Below are 18,685 nucleotides of genomic sequence, written 5' to 3'. Positions count from 1 at the left end.
ACACTGTGCTGCCCTTGTCCTCACACTCCTGCTAGGCACCTGCTGCTGCTTTACCTCTCCCTCCTGCAATGCTGCCTGAGCTGCCGCAGCAACGCCCGCCTGCCCACCATAACCAGCCGCCTGCCATAACCGCCCGCCATAACCACCTGCCACAACTGCCTGCCCGCCATAGCCGCCCAGCCATAACTGCCTGCCTGCCATAACCGCCCGCTATAACCGCCCAGCCATAACCACCCACCTGCCATAACCACCCGCCCAGCCATAACCACCCACCTGCCATAACCACCCGCCCACCATAACTGCCCGCCCGCCATAACCACCCGCCCACCATAACTGCCCGCCCGCCATAACCGCCCGCCCGCCATAACCGCTCGCCTTAACCACCCGCCCGTCTGCCATAACACCTGCCTAATCTGAGCCCCCAGCTGCCGAGCCAGCCTGGCCCAGCATGGCCATGGGAGATGCAGCACCTGGGCAGGAGGAGGGCACGAATTACGGGATCAAAGAATCATTTAGGCTAGAAAAGATCATTGAGATCATCAAGTCCAACCACTGACCCAGGACCGCCCAAGCCCACTGCTAAACCATGTCCCTCAGCACGGCATCTACCCGTTTTCTAAACACCTCCAGGGATGGTGACTCCACCACCTCCCTGGGCAGCCTGTGCCAAGGCCTGACCACCCTTTCGGTGAAGAAATTCTTCCTAATATCCAATGTAAGCCTCCCCTGGCACAACTTCAGGCTGCTTCCTCTTCCCCTGTCGCTAATCTGGGCCCCGGCTCCCGGCTGAGGGGCCCCGGCGCGGCGCCCCGCTCCCCGAGGCGGGAGGCCCTCGCTCTCTGGGCGGGACACGCGGCGGGGCGGGGCGAGCAGGGGGCCGTGTCCCAGCCCCGCCGGCGGGCGCGGCCCCCCCAGGCCTGCGGCACCTCCAGGGCGGCCCCGCCCACCGCCCGGCCGGGCCCCGCCCCAGGGCCTGCGCTGCGTCGCGGCTCGGGCCCAATGGCGGCCGGGCGCGCTGATGGCGGGGCGGGGCCTGCGGCGGCCGGGCCGCGGCGGGGGCGCCGATTAAATACAGCCGGGGCAGCGGGGGCGGGAAGGCGAGATGGCGCTGGTGGCGGGGAGGCGGCGGCAGGACTTGGACAACGTGAGTGCGGGCCTGTGCTGCGGGCCGGGGCGAGCGGCCGGGCTGCCGTTCGCGGTGGGCGCCGCTGGCGGAGCGCCTCGCCGCGCCTTCCGTTTCCTCTCCGCCTTCCGCTTTTCCCCGCCGCCTCTGGCTCTCTCGGGGGGAGCGGCCGGCCGGGCCGCCTCCTAAATGGCCGTTTCCGAAGCGGGGAGGCCACCGGGCCGGCCCCCGGTGGTGCCTGAGCTCCCCCGGGTAACGCGGACGGGGGGCTACGCCTCACCGCGGTGGTCAGTGTAGGCGAGGTGGCTCGTGTGGCTGGTTTGGTTCTTGTGCGCCGCTTTCCGCGGGCGGATCCTGCGGGTTGACACGCTGCCGCGGCCACGGCGCGTTCCCGGGGCTGGGGCGCTGCCCCGGGGCTGGCGGGGCCGGGGCCGGTCACATGCTGGGAGCGCATCGGGGAGCCCCGAGGCTGAAGCCGTGACTTGTGCTTGTGGTAGCATCGGCGCCTGACAGATGGCCCATCTGCTTGAGGTGTTCTGTTCAGGGTTTTGACAGCTGTGTCTTTGTTTCATCTTAATTGAATGAAACCTGTGTTTCATCTAATGAGGACACTTACTAGATTTTTGTAATGTCACATTGACCGGATGGCATCATCATCTCTCTTGCTTTAATTCCTCTCCTCCCCACGTTGCCTGTAATAACAGCTGTGTGGGGTGGTTATGCTGCCCAGTGCTTCCTAATGGTGACTGTATTTCAGGGTGTGCAGATGGTTTGTAGCTGGTCTTGCAGTAGGTGAAATGGTGAAACACATCCTAGTAAAGCTCTGTCTGCGAAGGAGTGCTGATCTGTCCTGGTGTTGCAGCAGCAGAGCTCATCTGTTCTCACGAGACAAGGGATACAGCCCTGAGGAGGATCCCTGCCCTTGTGGGAGGTGTGAGCTGTTAACTATTAATTCTGCGATAGGGAAGAATGAGGTAAGGTGTCTTGGCTGCTGGAGTGCCAGTCCTGTACGCTTGCTTTCGGAGCTTTAAAATTATACCTGGCCCCTGAAAATGGATGATGCGGGACAGAGGGCATGTCTGTACTCTTGCTTCTGGATTTCACATTGGTGACAATCATAAATGTTTAGGTCTGTAGTAAAAGGTCATCTTTTCAGGTAGGTATTTCAGCAAGGGTTGCTTACAGGTAAAGACTAGGCTAATTAGAGGGTAAAATCCAATAGGTGAGGGAGCCCTGTTCATGCTCTTGTGGTAGGCCAAGTGTGGTATTAACAGTACTAAAATAAATCTGGTTGCTGACTGAAATAACCCTTGATGACTAGTTCCTTCACTGTAGCTGGCTGTTTGACTCCCCAGTGTTATTTAACCTACAGTCTGCATTGTCATGGTTAATATGAAATACAAACATAGGTCTAATTCCAAAACTTATCTCTCTCTTCTTGTGCTGATGTCTAGAAAAATTACATGCCTCATTTGTCTTGAGGCTTATGCTGCTTTCTGTCATCACCAGCAGAAGCCCTCTGTTTAAGAGCAGTAAATAGCACAGTGAACTTTGGCATGTCTCTGAATGAACAGTTGGGGGGCAGGGGGGGTTCTGCTCTTGTCCTGATGTCCTGAGCTGTGGTTGGTATCGCTCAGGAGAAGAGCAGCCAGCTTGACTGGTAATCTTGGGTTTCTTTATCTCTTGCACAAGGAAGTCATAACATAACAATGCTAAGAGGAAAACTTGAGCAGTTTGAGCATTTTTAGTGGTTGTGTATGTTCAGCTTAAGATGTGTGGAATGACTGTGTCCTGGCCTGGAAGGTACAGAGATGTGTAGCACTGGGGCAGGTTCTTTGTCCAGAAGGAAAAGTTTTTCTTTCCACCCATACTTAGTTTTACTACTTTTTTTTGTTTTGTAAGTAAAAGGTACTTTTCAACTTAAGTAGCCAAAACATCTGAGCTGACTGTGAAGTCAAAGCCCCAATACTTGGCACCAAGTCACAAGTAAGGGCTGCATGCTTTATCATGAAAGCAGGGAATGTTTTGCCCGGCACTTGGCAGCATCCTCTTCCCTCTGTGAAATGCTGTTTCTTTCTTGCCTGGGTTCTGTTTGAATTACTGCTGCTGGTGTTTTGACGGGTCAGTGGCTGAATTACTGAAAACTGTTATTGGTATGCTGCAGCTTTGTGTTTGCCTCTGTGTAGTTGTACAGAAATAAGAATAACAAGGATTTTTGAAGTACCTGTATGAAGTATGAGAGAGGCTTTGTCACTTTTTCTGCCTTTTCACATAAACTTATTAATAGCTGTGGCATCTGTCAGGATTGATGCTCAAATATTTGTCATACGCTTTAAAGACTAAAGTTCCTTAAGACTCAGTGTGATACTGGGAGGTAGATTTGTGTTGGATTCCTCAGGGACCGAGTTCTTACATAAAGGTGCGATAAGCATTTACCTAAAATCTAAGAGCTGCTCTCAAGATACTCACCTAGGGGTCTCTATCTCCCCAAAGCTTGATTTGGTAACAGGAAATTGCTATAACTTTGTGCTTTACTTTTAGAGCTTACCTGTTACTCATTTTTGCCCTCCTCTTCTGTTCCAGGGTTCCTTGGAAATAACGCAGAGTTTGGAAGATGATCCTCTACTGGATGCACCACTTATCTCATCCCATACATTGCATTCCCAGCTGAGGCCAAGATTTCATGCCATCCCAGTGGTTCTACTTGCCAATTTTCTGTTGCTAATACATGTAAGTTTAAGAAGCATGATTTCCTTATGAAAACTTGCTGTCTCTGTTCTGAATTCCTGCTGTTCATGTGGACACAATTCTCCCGAGACTTGCACACACTGTTCTTCCAAACCAGTGAAGTCCTATTTACCAATGAATTCTGGTCATGTGTATGCTACATGATACTTGCTGTTTTCTCATTCTGATTGTGAGTGCTAACATGCTACAAAGCATCATGTTAAGAAGGAAAGCCTTTTAAACAGCAGTTCCTTGTATGCTGTGGAAATGTACTTTTAGAACAATGTTACTGCTGCAGAAGTGCTTATACTGGTTATAGAAGGCTAAGATAATTTTCATGTCATGCCTTTTGGAGACTGAATTTTATTTCAGAGGGAAGACTTAAGATATTTCTTATTGTAACTAAACGAGTAAAGTTGGACTTGCTTCAGTGGTTTTGCGTGGCAGTGGATGAAGAGATTAAAGGAATCAAAATGTTACTTCCTGCTCTGACTTCTGGGGGTTAAGAGTGAAAAGCAGAGACTATGGACAGACCTTGTACCGAACAGTATGAAGCCCTTCCTGAGGCTGGTAGACAGAAGTAGAGAGATTCTGTGTAATAGTGAGTTTATCCTTGATAAGCTGAAGAGGCTTGTTGCTTGTGAGCATGTGGAAACAAAACACGAAGGGTGAAGAGCTCTGGTCCTAAGATCTAACTGAAATAGTACTTGCATGGTGCTTAGGGACAGTTTAGTGGACATCGTAGTGTTGGGTAAATGGTGGGACTTGATGACCTTAAGGGTCTGTTACAACCTAAACAATTCTATAATGCCATTAATGCTGACCTGAAGATAGTATATATAAAGCCAGAGCATGCACAAGACATGGATGTATGTGGTGTTAGCTATTTTAGAGCTTCATTTGATTGCAAGCAAAGATGTGGTAGCCAGTGCTCTGCAAAACATACTCTCTGCCAGAACTTCAAAAGCACATCCCAACCTCTAAGGTCTCTTGGGCAGCTGCATAAAGCTGTTAAAACAAAGTGTTCTAGCCTTCTAGATTTAGAAGTAAATGTTTTGTGGGCCTCTTGGTAATATCAAGAAATGTCTGTCAAATAGACTTAGGAAAGATTCCTGCTGTTCTGCTGAATAAACTACCAAAATTCCCAATGGAAACTGCATCCAGCCTTCTTGCCTTCCCCTGCTGGAAGAACCCCAGTGCTATCCCGTTAGGATGGCACTTGAAGTCTGTGTTACAAAGGTAGACACAGCTGTTGGTAGTAGAGCAGTAAATGTTTTTTCTGCCAAGCCTTGAGACCTTGCTGTCTACTGCCATACCTGATGTAGGCAAATGCTAGTCGCCCAGATCCTAGGAAGCTGCTCTGCCTCTTCTGTCCCCACCACTTCCCCTCTCCTGCAAATGGAAGGAAGTGTGGGGAGATGGAGAGAGAGGAAAGTTCTGAGGCCTCTATTGACACATGCTTTTCCAGGTAAGGTCTTGCTACTGTTGCTGAACCTGCTGCAGTGGCTGGTTGGTCCCTGGAGCAAAACTGAAAAGTACCCTTTTCTGTTGGTGAAATAGAGCACTCTAGTTCACAAATGAAATGCTGCTGTCCATCTCGCTGAAAAGATGAATGGGGGAAACAAGCTTACTGGGTCTCCTTCCCCTCTGCTCCTGCAAACATGCACGAACCTTGTGGAACATGGAGACACCAGGTTAGCTTCTGATGCACAACCTGCCCAAGGGGCAAGCATCCTGTAGAAGTTAAGTCATCACAGTATTGAGTTGTAATGCATCTCCAAAGTAGTAAGTATGTAACTTTGAGCATTTCTTCTCCGCCATCCTGTGCCAAGAAATGGAGTTAGGTAGCAAATGGCTGCTTTGGTGGAGCTGTATAGTTACGTACAGTTCTGGACTGTGTGGGCAGGATATGCTGGAGTGTGGTGGGGCTGAGTTTGAGTGGCTTTCCTTTCGCCAAGCCTTGCTTCTGTGCAGGCTTCTGGCTCATAGCAGAACTGCAGAGCAGTGTAAAGTGTACAGGCTAGAAAGAATTCCTTTATATTAACTCGTATTTCCTTAACTGCCTCTCAGCATGCATGTACATAACATTGAACTCAAGTTACTCTTATAAAGAATAGTGGTTTTGATATGTAAAAATGCCCTGTACTGGGCTGAAGCACCTGTTGTTGGACTACCCTAAAATGTAAGCAAAACATCTTTAATAAATGCCACTTTTAATGCCAGATACCTGTTTCCTCTTGTATGTGCTGCTGTAGTAGATCAGTAGGACTGCAATGCTAGGTCATTTCTGCTTGCACCATTTTAATATAGCCATTTTCTGTACTGAAATATATTCCTAACACCTGGAGGGAGCAGAGCTGGATGTGTTACTAACTTAAAATGGCAAACCAAACTGTAAATGGACCAAGTAAAATCTGGGTTAGCTAGATTTTTCTTAGCTTTAAGAAAAGAAGGTGGTAAAATAATAGATTAAACAAATGTGTTGTTGATAAACCGCCTTCTTATTTAACTTATTAATTTAGCTACTTAACCCATCTCAAGATAATTTGGAATTTAATTTGCATTTGAAGTAATGGTCTTATGGATCATATAGGACACGCTTTTTTTTTTCTTCTCCCATCTTCTACCCTGTCTGTCACCTATGAGGTCTCTTTTAGGTATTGATAATTGTATGAAAATTGTTCCCCTTTCTTCCTCCCTCCCCAGTTACCTAACTGTACTCACAACCAGAGCAAGCTAAAGGCAGGTTGTATCAAGAGTAATGAAGTGGTTCTGAAAGGTTAATCTCTGTGAAGAAAGTTGCTTGAGAAATGATAAAAGTACAAGTTCAAGGGAGTGTGGGAGGGGTTGGTAGGCTCTTACATATCCATAGAATTAAGTATGGTAACAAAGCTAGTAAACAAAAATTAGACAGTTTCCTCCATCTTTGGTTCTGATGTATTGTTTCTAGTAGCTGTGAGGTGCAGAACATTGGACAGTTCTTTTCTTTAAGCTAAATATATTAGAGGTATTAGACTTCTGCAGACTTGAGGCAAATTTATGGTGGTTGTTGTATACAGAAGCTCTCAACTTACTTTTGTGTTGGTGGGAGTTGGTTTTTGTCTTCACTTCTGCTTTAAAATGTTCCTATTCTGTAGACTGAACCAGGATGAGAAAGTGTTGTATTTTCATATTTGCTGAATGAAGACAGTAGGGTATTGTCTATGACAAAAGCATTTCCTAAAGGTTAAGAAGGCCCTGTGTGTGTACATGTACTGCAGGTAATATCCACCCAAGGCATTTTCTTCTGGTTGGCCAAAAGGTTGCTGATGCTCACAGCCAATGCTGTAAACTTGGAGAAAAGTCAAGAAGACGGGAAAAGTTATGGCATAATGGCACTAGTCTAACTATAGTCTGGTCATTCTTACATAAGTTCTGAGCAAAATGAAAAAATCTGATTAGTAAATACACTAAAGAATGATCACCAACTGGCAAAGATGCCTACCCAGTGTTAATAATTCACTTCTTAAATTACTATGTTTTACTCTTTTTCAGATGTCATAATCTGGAGATTATCTTCAATGGATATAGTAAAAGGTTGATTGTCACTTATGAAATGTCATTTTATAGAAATGTGGACTGTACCAGTAAGATATGAGGCTGTCCTGCAGAGCAGTAACAAGTGTAACTGAATGAATCGAAAAAGATGTTGGGTTTTTTTGAAGGGGTATAAATAAAGCTCCCTTTAAAGTAAGAAGACATAGTAAAGAGGGTCCAGAAGTAAAATAAACTTGACTTGACTTGAGAAAAAGCAAAATTGATTTAGAGGAAGTTCTGGGAAGATTAGTGATTCTCAGCTTTCTTCTTCTGGAGACTGGTTGCCTTACTGGAAGACAATCTTACTACTTTGGCATTTCAGTCCCAGAATGTTCCCAGAATGACATGAAGTGTTATAGTAAGTGTCTAACATTTTATGCATTATCTCAACTCTAGTAAAATAAACTCAGGAAGTAATGCATAATGAGTAAATGACATAAGCCTGTTTCTTATAGTTAAGTGTTGACTTTAAGAGTTTTTTTTCTTTCTTTCTCTTGCAGGTTGCTTTTGTTGTTCTAGCATTTCTAGCAGCTATGTTTTGTTCCTACCCCAATCCAAATCAGGATAAGTGCCCTGGAAACTATACTCACCCACTTAAAGTACAGACTGTCATAATCACTGCAAAAGTAATTCTGTGGATTCTGCATGTTTTTTTTGAACGATACATCCAGCACCACCACAGTAAAGTAAGAAGTAGAGGTTACTTTTCAATATATCGTTCAACAAGACATCTAAAAAGGCTTCCGCTGCTGATACACTCCACAGGTGAAGTGAATTTGTTTTCTTACGTTTTTTTATTCTAAAGCTTTACCCTATGACACAATAAGACCAAACAGTTATATATAAAACTATATTATATGAACTGTTGAAAACCCACCTATGAGCATTTATGAATGATACTTTAGTCAGATGGACCCCTGACTGACCTTTTCTGGCCTGACAAATGCATGTTGTAAAGAACTCTTTGCAGTGCAAAAACGCAGACAAATGTGAGGCTGAGTAAAGCAGTCATTTGTATATAGTGTTCAGCCAGCAAGGTCTATGTTTGGCTGCTGGTGATCCCACTTTGCATACTCACTTGTCTAGTTGGATATGTGGCAAGACTGCTAGTCCTTCCAAGAAGTGTGCTGCTCCTCCTTTTCAAGCTCAGCAATTCATGTAGAAACAGATAAACTGCCTGTTGCTCAACAGCTGTCTGAAATCAGTAAAATAAGCAATTGTCCAATATTCAGTGGGGCTGTGAGACATTCAACTTTGACTGCCTTTTTCTGCAGACAGAAGGTGGTGTATGGGAGTGGGTTAGCTCTTTGTATCCTAAAGTTACATCACTGGCTGATGAAGCTGAAAGAAATGTTGGCACAGTTAGCTGGTGTAGCTTTTCTAAGAGACAGATTTTAGATTTGTTGAAGTAGTTTCTAACTTGAGGGGATTTTTCACACAAATAGCAATGGAAAAGGGAACAGTGCTGGCTTTTATAGTATTTTTGCCTCTTATAATCCCACTTCCCTTTTGTAAGTCTTCTGAATGACTGGAGTATATTTATTTTTTTTTCAAACTAGAATTACCAGTTAGATGGTCCTGCTTCATATAACGTTTTAGCTTGCTTTCCACTCTGTCACTGAAGGATCTGGTCAGCTTGATGAATGTGCAAAACTTCAGGTTCTGGCCACTAGGTAGAGCCCTGAAGGTCAAGATGTGTTTTCAGTGCAGTGACAAAGTCAGGCTGCAGCAGGCTTGGGGATGTTTTGTAAGAGTAAAAGGACTGTTTATGCCTGTTGCAGTGTAATCTGGAGTACTTAGCCCTCTTCTCAGTTGTCGATGGACCCCACCTCATCACTACCAGACAAACTCTGGGCATGTGCAAATGCTCAGGTGCAATTAGTTGCATGCTGTAGACTTTTGATGTAGATCATCTGTAGTTCAGAACGTGGTTAGCTCCATTACTGCAAACTCCCTACTGTGCAAATTACTGCTGATACCACTTCCATCCTGACCATTCAGTTGCCTAATGCAGTATGAAAGAGAACCGTACAGTTCCCTAGCTGCATTAATGGTACTAATACCTAGTGCTTTATCCAGATACTGGTTACAGGATTTCTAGCCAAAAGGAGAGGACATTTCACAGTCCGTATTGCAGAAGAGGGTGTTAAGAACATTTGTTAGGTCTGTAACTAACACTTGCTGTCCATGGCTCATTGTGCTTATTTCAGTTGAACTTTCAGTAACTTGCAAGTATTAAAATAACAACTAGGCAACTGGAAGCCTGTGCAGTATCTCCCTGTGAAAGAAACGTGCTTGCATTTTTGCTCTATTAGCCTCACTTAAACACACTCAAATCCACCACTTGAAGGAAAACACCATGTCATTTTGATTTGACTTGGTGTGACCTCTTAAGAATAGAAAGAAACGTATGTCCTCAAGCAGTTTTCAGGATGGGTAGCAGCAACAAGGTTAGAAGCTGTTGAAGCCCACATGAATATATTAGGTATTTCTAGTGTGCTTTTTCCACTCTTAAGTCAGAAAACTCATAATTCTCTACCATTACAGTCAAATGCTGAAATCCGATTTTACTGCCAGCAGTTGTAAGCTTGCACACCTGAATTAAGGAAATTAACCAAAGAGGAAAGTATGGTGTGATTTCTATGAAATGGAAAAGCATTACTGAATTGTTGCAGCTTAATGCAGATACTAGGGATGACAGAGTACTAAATTATTTTCAACAGCTAATGAAATTGTTACACCTGTGAAAGATGACATTTGTTTTCTAGGTAATGCAGCCCTGCTTTTAATTCTGTCAATGCAGCATTCTTTTCCTGATCACAGTAAAGCGTACCTGTATCTTATCCTGGGAGTCCTGGGCCTGGAGCTGATTAGCTCCCTGACATGCTTAGTGATTTACACAGGTAAGAGGCAATTTTTGCTTTCTTGAGTGAGAGACCGTAGCTGCTACTCAGCTGTTTTGTTTGCCCTCACAGTAGCTCACTTGGGGTACTCCAAGACATTTAACTGCAGCTATAAAATACAGAATGATTCTGTGCTTGCAGAACTAAAGCAAATCCAAAACAAATGGGAAGGTTGTCAGGTTTGATATGGTTTCCAGGTGCTGCTGAATGAAAGCTCTGTGTTGCCTCAAAGCAGTTGATCCAGTGAAATGTCAATAAATGCATAATTGTTGCAGAAAGTGTCCTGTGAACAGGCTTGTCTGTTTAGCAGTGTGGTCTTAAATGCACACATCACAAGCTGTGAGGTGGTAAGAGCTAGCTGGCTTAATCAGAACTGCTTCTGGGATTTGCATGTGGGACTTGAGTAGTTGATACTGTGCTTGTGCCTTACTCTCTAGACCCTTCCTCTTTCCCTGGTCCCACCCCAAAAGCTTCAGTTCCTCATTGTTACTCAAAAGGAAGATTCCCTCTCATGAATGTTTTTTTAAAAAAATCACTATGGCTTTTGGAATCTGTGCTAATACTAAAATACGTTACTGTGGCATAAAACTGTGAGATGTTGCTTTGTACTGTCACTGTTGGCTTGTAAGGTTATCTGCTTTTAGGTTTGGTGTAACTCATCAATACTTGATAGTTCTGTAACAGTTTAGTGGAAAGAGGTTTATCTAAAGTGTTGATGAATAAATGCTTAAACCAAATAGTTTTCTCTGATCTTATCTTAAAAACTATTTGGGGTTATGGCTTGCATTAACTCAAATGAAAATACCTGGGTTAAAAAAAAAACCCACAAAACCACTGAAAAGGTATAAGAGACTAAATGCAATTATTTTTGTTGCCTGAAGAAAGCTAGAGATATTTACTGTGAAGTCTGTGTCTGTTTAAACAGACATCTAGTTCCTGCTCTTGAATTAGATAGCAGCAGCTAGGAAGCAGAAGTATAAACTTTCTGATTATTTACAGCTACAAACAAGGAGGTGACAACTTGGCTAAGCAGCAGTTTCTTGGGGCATGACAAAAACAATAGGCAAAACGTAGTTTTGCTCTTGACTTCTAATCAAACAGGAGGAAGGAGAGTAGAAATACCTCCTTCAGGACTGCATGAAATTTAAAACTTAAAGTAAATGCCATCTCTGTAGCGGTCAGTATTTGTGTAATCTGCCTTCCCTGGGGATTTCATAATTAAGATAGGATATTTTGGAGAAGAAAACATTGGCATGTTATTAGTAACATAATGACACACAGAAATACTGCCAAATAGCTTGATTGTCTAGGAAATAAAATCTCTTTTGACTTACTTGCAACAACATTGAAATCAAAATGCAACAAAAAATAAGTTCCCAGCTCTAAACTACATCCTCCTCTTTAAACTGTGCAGAGCCCCAGATGCTGTAGGCTTGTCAGGCTTTCCTTGAATGGACCAGTATGGCTCAACTAGACTGACTGTCCTCTGGAGGAATAAAGGCAGTGATGAGGGGACACAAGTCCTAGAGAACTATTCCAGGAATGCTGGAGATCATCCCTTCTTTCCTGTGTATGCTTACTTTCCTGCGAAACTTGGAAATAAGAGATAAATACCAAAACTTCCTTCAATAGAACGTCAGGAATTCTTACCCTGAGGCATCCTGGAGCTCAAAGAGTTACTTTGTGTGTCTCTTACCCTGGCAGAAAAGCATAAGCAACTGCAAGGAGTCTGACCTTCATAGTAGTAAGGTCTGAGTCTGGACTTCCCCAAGAGCTGTCAAACTTTCTGTTTGTCACCAAAAGGGTCTTGTTTCCTAGCTTGTACTGTGCCAATTTCTGTGTCTGTCAACTCCATTAACCCACTTATACCAGCAAGCTGTGGGGTGCAATGTTTTGCTTCCCAGCTGAAGGAGGCTTGAAGAAAGGTCCAGTGAGTACTGGGGTGGAGGTGAAGGAGGGGCAGTGCTGCATTGCTGGAAAGGACTAGGGCAGTCCCATTTGGCAACAGCTGCCTTGCTTCCTCAGCAGCCCTGAAACAGCAGTCTAGGATTCATTTGCTAAAGCTTGGTGTGCAAAACCAGAGTTAATTTTTATGTAACCTAATATTTGTGTCAAGATGAGGAAGACCTCCGCTTACCCTAGGTTGCCTCTTCCAGTGGGTAGTGTTATTTCCTTGTTTTCTATCCCAATACATGCTAAGGTAAGCTAAAACTGCATGCATATCTGTCTCCTGTGTGTGCTTGTGGGGTTTTAGGTCTTCTAATATTTCAGGCATTAAACTAAAACTCTGCTGAAGCAAAACAAATGTATTTGGCCAGTTTTGAAAACAGCCTGAAAATCTGTATCAATAGTGACCCTTCCCCCCGCCCCCCCCCCCCCCCCCCCTCAAACTAGACAGAGTATGTGACAGGATGGAGACATGAAGCTTCTTTAGTAGAATCGTTACCAGGGCAGTGCTCTGCTTGGGTTTAGAGTGCCCCTCTCCAGGGCAAGTACTTAGCAGATACCACTTACTGCTAAGATAGTATCAGCTAATGTACCTGGGTAAGAATGGGGAGATTACGGTCACTTTACACTAACAAATCAATCCCTTTCTTGTGTTAGTGCATTATTTGAACTTTTAGAGGGAAGGTAGCACCAGGCATACATTGTTTCTCCATGTTGGACTTACGCCTTATTCTAATAGTTAATTATTTCTTGAATGCTTATCTGTAGAAGGTTCATGTACCTGACTGTCATTTAAACACTACTGCCTCACAAACAGCAGTGGTGGCATGGAATACGTGACTGTAATTCCAGATATTTCTTCTTGTGTGTCGGAGCTACTCTGATACCCAGTGTCCTGTGAAGTACTACAGCCTGCCTTAAAATTCTCCATTCACTAGCCTATGTACATATAGCTGTAGGATGCAGGGGCAGGGATTCAGAAATCTACAAGGAGTTACTATGATTGACCTGTAACAGACTTGATCAAAACAAATTGTTCGAATGAGGTAAATGTGCATGGAATGAAGTATGATACAGACAGCTCTAAATGTCAGCTTACTATTCAAAGTTATTGATAGCATGTCAAGTTTTAAAAAGTTTACTGAATATATGTACTTAATGACTTTCTTAAGTACTTTTAATATCACTTGAATAAAAAACTAAGATTCCCACAAACAATTCATGTTGGGAATTCTACATTCGCTCCTTCATGTCTTTATTTGTAGAGGAATACCATCATAGAAATAACTAACCTTTGAGCCTAACTTGTAGTTAACATCTGGAGGGTCTTAGCATTGTTTTAGCAGGGTGGCCTGTAATAAACCCCATCATATTGCTGACTTGTAAGGACAGTCTTTTGTTGGGTAGTGTAGATTTCTCACAGAGCTGTACTTTAATGCTTTCAGTGGCGTTAGATGTATTGCTTCACCAGCACCCCTAACTGCAGAGTCCTGAATGCATACTCCAGATCTCTCAGTACACTCCCTGAATCGGGATCTGATGTTGAATGGTTTCAAATATTTTCAGCTTCCTTCCAGAAATAACACAGGGGGTGCCTACAGTTTTTCTCATCCTTATTTCACATCTGTTAAATTTAGTCTTAAACTCTATTCACAGGTGTTCAGTAATGACTTCTGGTGTTGATAGCCAATATTGCAAGGTTTACAATGTGAAGCTGATCAGAGCCACTCTGGTTTGAATGCTTAATGGCTTTCTGTAGCAAGTCTGCCCTAGTTTTAGAGGCGGCAGACAAGCTGCTGCCTCATTGCAGGTAGTCTAGTTAAAATTGCATTTCTCAAAGAGCTTAAGATAGTTCTGACCTAGAAACCAGTATCAAAACTTTTTACAACTTTTTATGGCATGTTGCTTAATTTATGGCCTGAATTTGGGGACTTGAATGTCAGTACCTTCTCAAAGGCAACTAAGGTATCAGCTTCTTAATCAGGGTCACAGATTTAACTTTTCAGATGTTAAGCAGTATGTTCAGGTCTTCACTTCACTGTGGTCTTTTAAGCATCAGGGCTGAGGAGTGGGGAGTCCCCAAACAATCAAACAGAACACACACACCCCACCCCTCCCACCCCCCGCCAAACCACCACTAACTTATAATCAAAGCTATTCCAGACACAAGCAGAGATAGATTTTTGCTTTTTCCTTCCTTCATCCCCACTCTTCAGATTCCCTTACTGTCTTTCCATCTCCTATCCTAGGGCAATGTTACAATAATCTATTACAGATTCTTTGTTTTTAACTTGGAGCCTGGTGATTAAGCTCTTTTTTTGGTTGCTTTCCAACTAATTTATAAAACTTTGTTGCAGTGAAAATAAGCAACTTCAATCGTGCGAGGCCGAGGCCTGACATAATTGAGGAAGAGAAGACGTATGCCTACCCTAGTCACATTACCTCAGAAGTTGGGTTCAGGTAAGATTTTTTTTTTGTATCTTGTGCTGTGTTCAGCCATGGTCTATAAGTAATGCTAACTAATGTAATTGTGTTACCTTCTGTAGAGTTGCATATAATCTTAAATCTGTCAACCAAAGTGGAGGTGGGAATAATAGTTCTGAAGGAAACTATACTTAAGGCTGCCATTTTATGTGCACAGATGAGAAACCGCATATTCTTGTACTTTCTGCATGGTAATGGCAACCTATTATGATACAGAAGTCCTCAAACATGAGGACAGAAATGACCATTCATGGCTGGTTGCATGAATCTGTCATACAAATAATTGTGCTTAGTCTGAGTTAATTGATGCTATACGGGAGTTGGCAGAAAAAGTACTGGTGTCTTACACTGTTACTTACAGCATACCTACAGAAGCCTAGCTTCTTCAAACAGTTCTTTCAGGGAAGGAAGTATATTGTTTTTTGTATATATATTGTGAACTGCCCTGTTGATTGTGGGCAGTTGACAAAGAAGACTTTTTAGCTTTTTCCAGCAGTTGAACATGAGAGTCTAGTAAGGGATTTGAAATACATTTCCAGTTTGGGAAGGAGGTGGGTGAGGTACTTGAGGTAAGGAAGTTCTCAGTAAGACAGAAGCTATCCAATGTTAAACTTCACAAGTGCTGAGACTTACTGCTTATTTGTCCTTTGTGTACTTCCTGACTGCTTGAATATCTTCCAGTTGATGAAGTGAGTCTGGTATGATTTAACAACTGTCAAAATTAACATGATTTCCATATAAGAATTTATTTAGAAAGTTTCTAATACAGTATGACTTGCTTCTGTACGTGTGCCTTAGTAAAGAGTGAAGTGCAGAGATGACTAATACTTTGGCACTTCCCCTGGTGGCACAAATGCAGCATGCACATGCTTTTATGGAATTTGGAAGTAGATGTCCAGGATACAGGAAGGATTTAGAGTTGTCCTGAATTCTGATACAATGTCTGACTTCCATCTTGATATAAACACCATGGTAAATGCATGGTGGAGGTTATTCCTTCCTTATTCAGCTTCTCCCCTGAGAAATTCTCAAATGCCCAGGGAATGAGTCTGCAACAATGACCAGCTGAGGAAAAGACTGGTTATTTTTGATTAAAGAGTGCAAACTTCCTGTGAGAACTGATTGCAGCTCTATACAGCTCCAATTCAGCTCTATACAACTCCAGCTCTCTTTCCCTTGAGAGTTAAGGTCTATTGAAAAGTGAATCCTGTCAGCCCTTCAGTTGACCCTGGTTATAAGAATGTTTTTTTAATATTACGATCTCTACAACCTAAGCTACTGATCCTCTTCAGTTGCTTTCAGTTGGTAGTCCAGACTATTGGTTAAGGTTGCAAGCTTTCTATCTACAAAACTTTTCTTTTTTTTTCCAGTTTAACTACAGTAAGCTTTTAACTGGACCTAAGCTTTTTTCCAGTCTAGCTATCCTCAGCACTTTATAAGAACTATGAAAAGAGCATTCCTCCACAAAACGCTGCAAGGCTGAGGAATAACTTTATAAGCTCCAAGATGCTCACATGTGTACTAAGAGGGCAAATTCCCAGTCAGCTAGGAAGTAATAATGTCTAAGGGAAGACTGGCATATCTTCAGGCATTGGTACTTGTTCTTGTTGTAGTCTTAAAAGTTCCTAATTACAGATTTGCCAAAATTGTATACTTCTACAGATCGTTCTCAATTAACTTGGCTTTACTTAATGTTGCAATGTTACTATCCTAGTTAAAATGCAGGATGTCTGAAAGCTGGAGACATTTTAGCTGTACGTGAGGTTCTAGATCTGAAATAACACAACTGTTTGGTGCTGATACTGTTACAGTATTGTGGCAGATAATATCACGGTCTATAGTAGCGTATCATGTATGCTACTGCAGGTTAATCGAGAAATGGCTGTCTTAAACAGCTTATGATCTCAATAGCTAAATAAAGGTACTATGTCTGCTTAAAATAAGCTTCCTAATTCCACTGTGGGAAAGGTGCCACAGATTTCATAGTTAATTCTAGCATGTTCTCTAGCTCACTAACTTTTCTTAAACAGTAAGAACTCTCATACTACCACAACTTTTCTGTAACTATCTAGCAGGAAATATGTAACTCCATTATGTATACATCGTATGAAGTTTAGCCAAACTTCTTTTCCTGCCCTTTCATGCAAAATGGAGGTTAAATATAAAGGCGGTGTAGATTGCCTCCTCCCTCAAAAGTTGGAGAGCAAAACTGAAGGAAGCAACTTGTTTACGTGTTTGTTAATTAGCTCTGGCTTTTCTTTTGTTAGAAAGCTGCTGTTACTTATTGAAACCCATATTTCACTTTTAAGGGAAAATTCAAGTTTGGAAGAGATAGTTGAGAAGCAAGGAGATGTAATAGAGTATCTTCAGCGACACAATGCACTGCTCAGCAAGCGGCTATTGGCACTAACATCTCAGCAAATCAAAACTTAACAGCATTTGGAATACTGCTGGAACTCTGGAGGGAACACGAGGTAACACAATACCCAGAGTCATCGATCTTTCACATTTTGAAACAGAAGTTAAACTGGAAGGATGAGCTCTGCATGCACTATAAACCTATTACAACTGGATCCTGGCTTTCTTCAGATCATCAGTTCTGGAAAAAGTTTTGGACTTTCAAGGATTTTTAATTCCTAATAGGTTAAAGTTGGACCTGAGGTAATGGTTTAACTTCTGTTCAGTTGTTACAGCAGTACAAAATAATAGCAACCTTTAAGCTTCAAACTACTGAAGTAATTTGTTTCTCAAGTACAGATTTGTTCTCTAGAAAAATCTGACTTTGCAGAGAAGGTCTTTTCAGTTTCCAGTGCTGAAGCTGAGACTAGATGTGTTCTGTCACTGAGTCCCACCACTTCTATTGTTAGAGGTGGTGTACTTCAGTAGTCCTATACAAAGTAGCTATGTGCTTTCTAAATCTGTCTCCTTTTCTCCTTTGTCAAGAAAAGGAATGAAACTTTCCCTGTGCTAGTGGGAAAACCTGGCATCTGATTTAGTATTAAAACAACATCAGGTGCCCTAGAACAGCAAATCTCACATATAAGGGTGTGGTACAAAACAATGTCACAATAAGGAGTATAAGCAGTTGTTCAGAATTTTGGCTTTAAAACCTCTAAGAGGGATCTTCAGGGCTGATGACTTTCCCATTACTAGGAGTCTGGTTCAGCTAATCAACAAGACTTCTACTCTGACTGAACTAACAATACAAAAGTACTTAAGAGTAAGCTTGTTCATTGACCTAATAACTAACTTGTCTTGAATGTGTTTCAAGATCCTGTTAAAGATGCATGTTTCTTGCATCCCTGCTCTTTACTTTGACTCTTCAAACAATGTCAGCATCATGATTTGAAAGATGAAGTGTTGTATGTAGGGAGGTGAAAAGCAGCAGAAGACAAAGGAACTACAATTTTTGGTTCCATTTCATGGATTTATTGGGATGGCTGGTGAAAAAAAACCCTTTCTGTTCTGGGTACTACTTCATCTATCAATGTAGACCAAAAATTATTTTAGAAGCCAATACCTCTGTGGGTACAGGGTAATCACTTTCAAAACCAGGATGAAGGCTGTCATGAGGAGTGGTCTTGTAGTTGAATATAAGAAAATTAATCCATCCTACTTTAGTCCTAGGGCACAACTTTAAAAATAACTAAACTGTTTAGTGTGAAACAAACACGGGGGTCTTCTCATTTAAAGGAAAACAAGTATTAGAGGTTTTGCTGCTATTCAACACTAGACTGTTCTTAACTCATTCTTGAAAATGCAGCCAGGATTTTATAGTATACATGTAAGGAATACAACAGTTTTTGGTTTTAGAAATCAAGTTTTGATGTGACTGTGTATATAAATTTATATAATTTCTATGAAAAGCAGTAAAATGTGACTATGATGTTCATGCACAATAAATGAAAGTAAGGAAAAGTGTCAA

The 18,685-nt window shown here is 42.6% G+C and overlaps 1 protein-coding gene across 2 annotated transcripts; it reads left to right on the top strand.

The window, feature by feature from the left end:
• Nucleotides 1-993: 993 nt before the first annotated feature.
• On the top strand, nt 994-18,685 carry TMEM192 (transmembrane protein 192). 2 transcript variants are annotated; one of them, XM_055708065.1, is made up of 6 exons: nt 994-1,144; nt 3,707-3,853; nt 7,927-8,191; nt 10,195-10,329; nt 14,634-14,736; nt 17,070-18,685. In XM_055708065.1, the coding sequence occupies exons 1-6, from the start codon at nt 1,103-1,105 to the stop codon at nt 17,191-17,193; spliced, it is 816 nt and encodes a 271-aa protein (XP_055564040.1). In that variant the 5' UTR covers nt 994-1,102; the 3' UTR covers nt 17,194-18,685. The 2 variants fall into 2 exon arrangements, with proteins under 2 accessions (XP_055564040.1, XP_055564035.1); XM_055708060.1 differs by lacking the exon at nt 994-1,144 and adding an exon at nt 1,228-1,375.

This window comes from Falco cherrug, chromosome 1 (assembly GCF_023634085.1).
Source record: "Falco cherrug isolate bFalChe1 chromosome 1, bFalChe1.pri, whole genome shotgun sequence".
Taxonomy (NCBI): domain Eukaryota; kingdom Metazoa; phylum Chordata; class Aves; order Falconiformes; family Falconidae; genus Falco; species Falco cherrug.
Note: the sequence above shows the minus strand (reverse complement) of the source record. Positions and strands in the feature narration are given on the sequence as shown.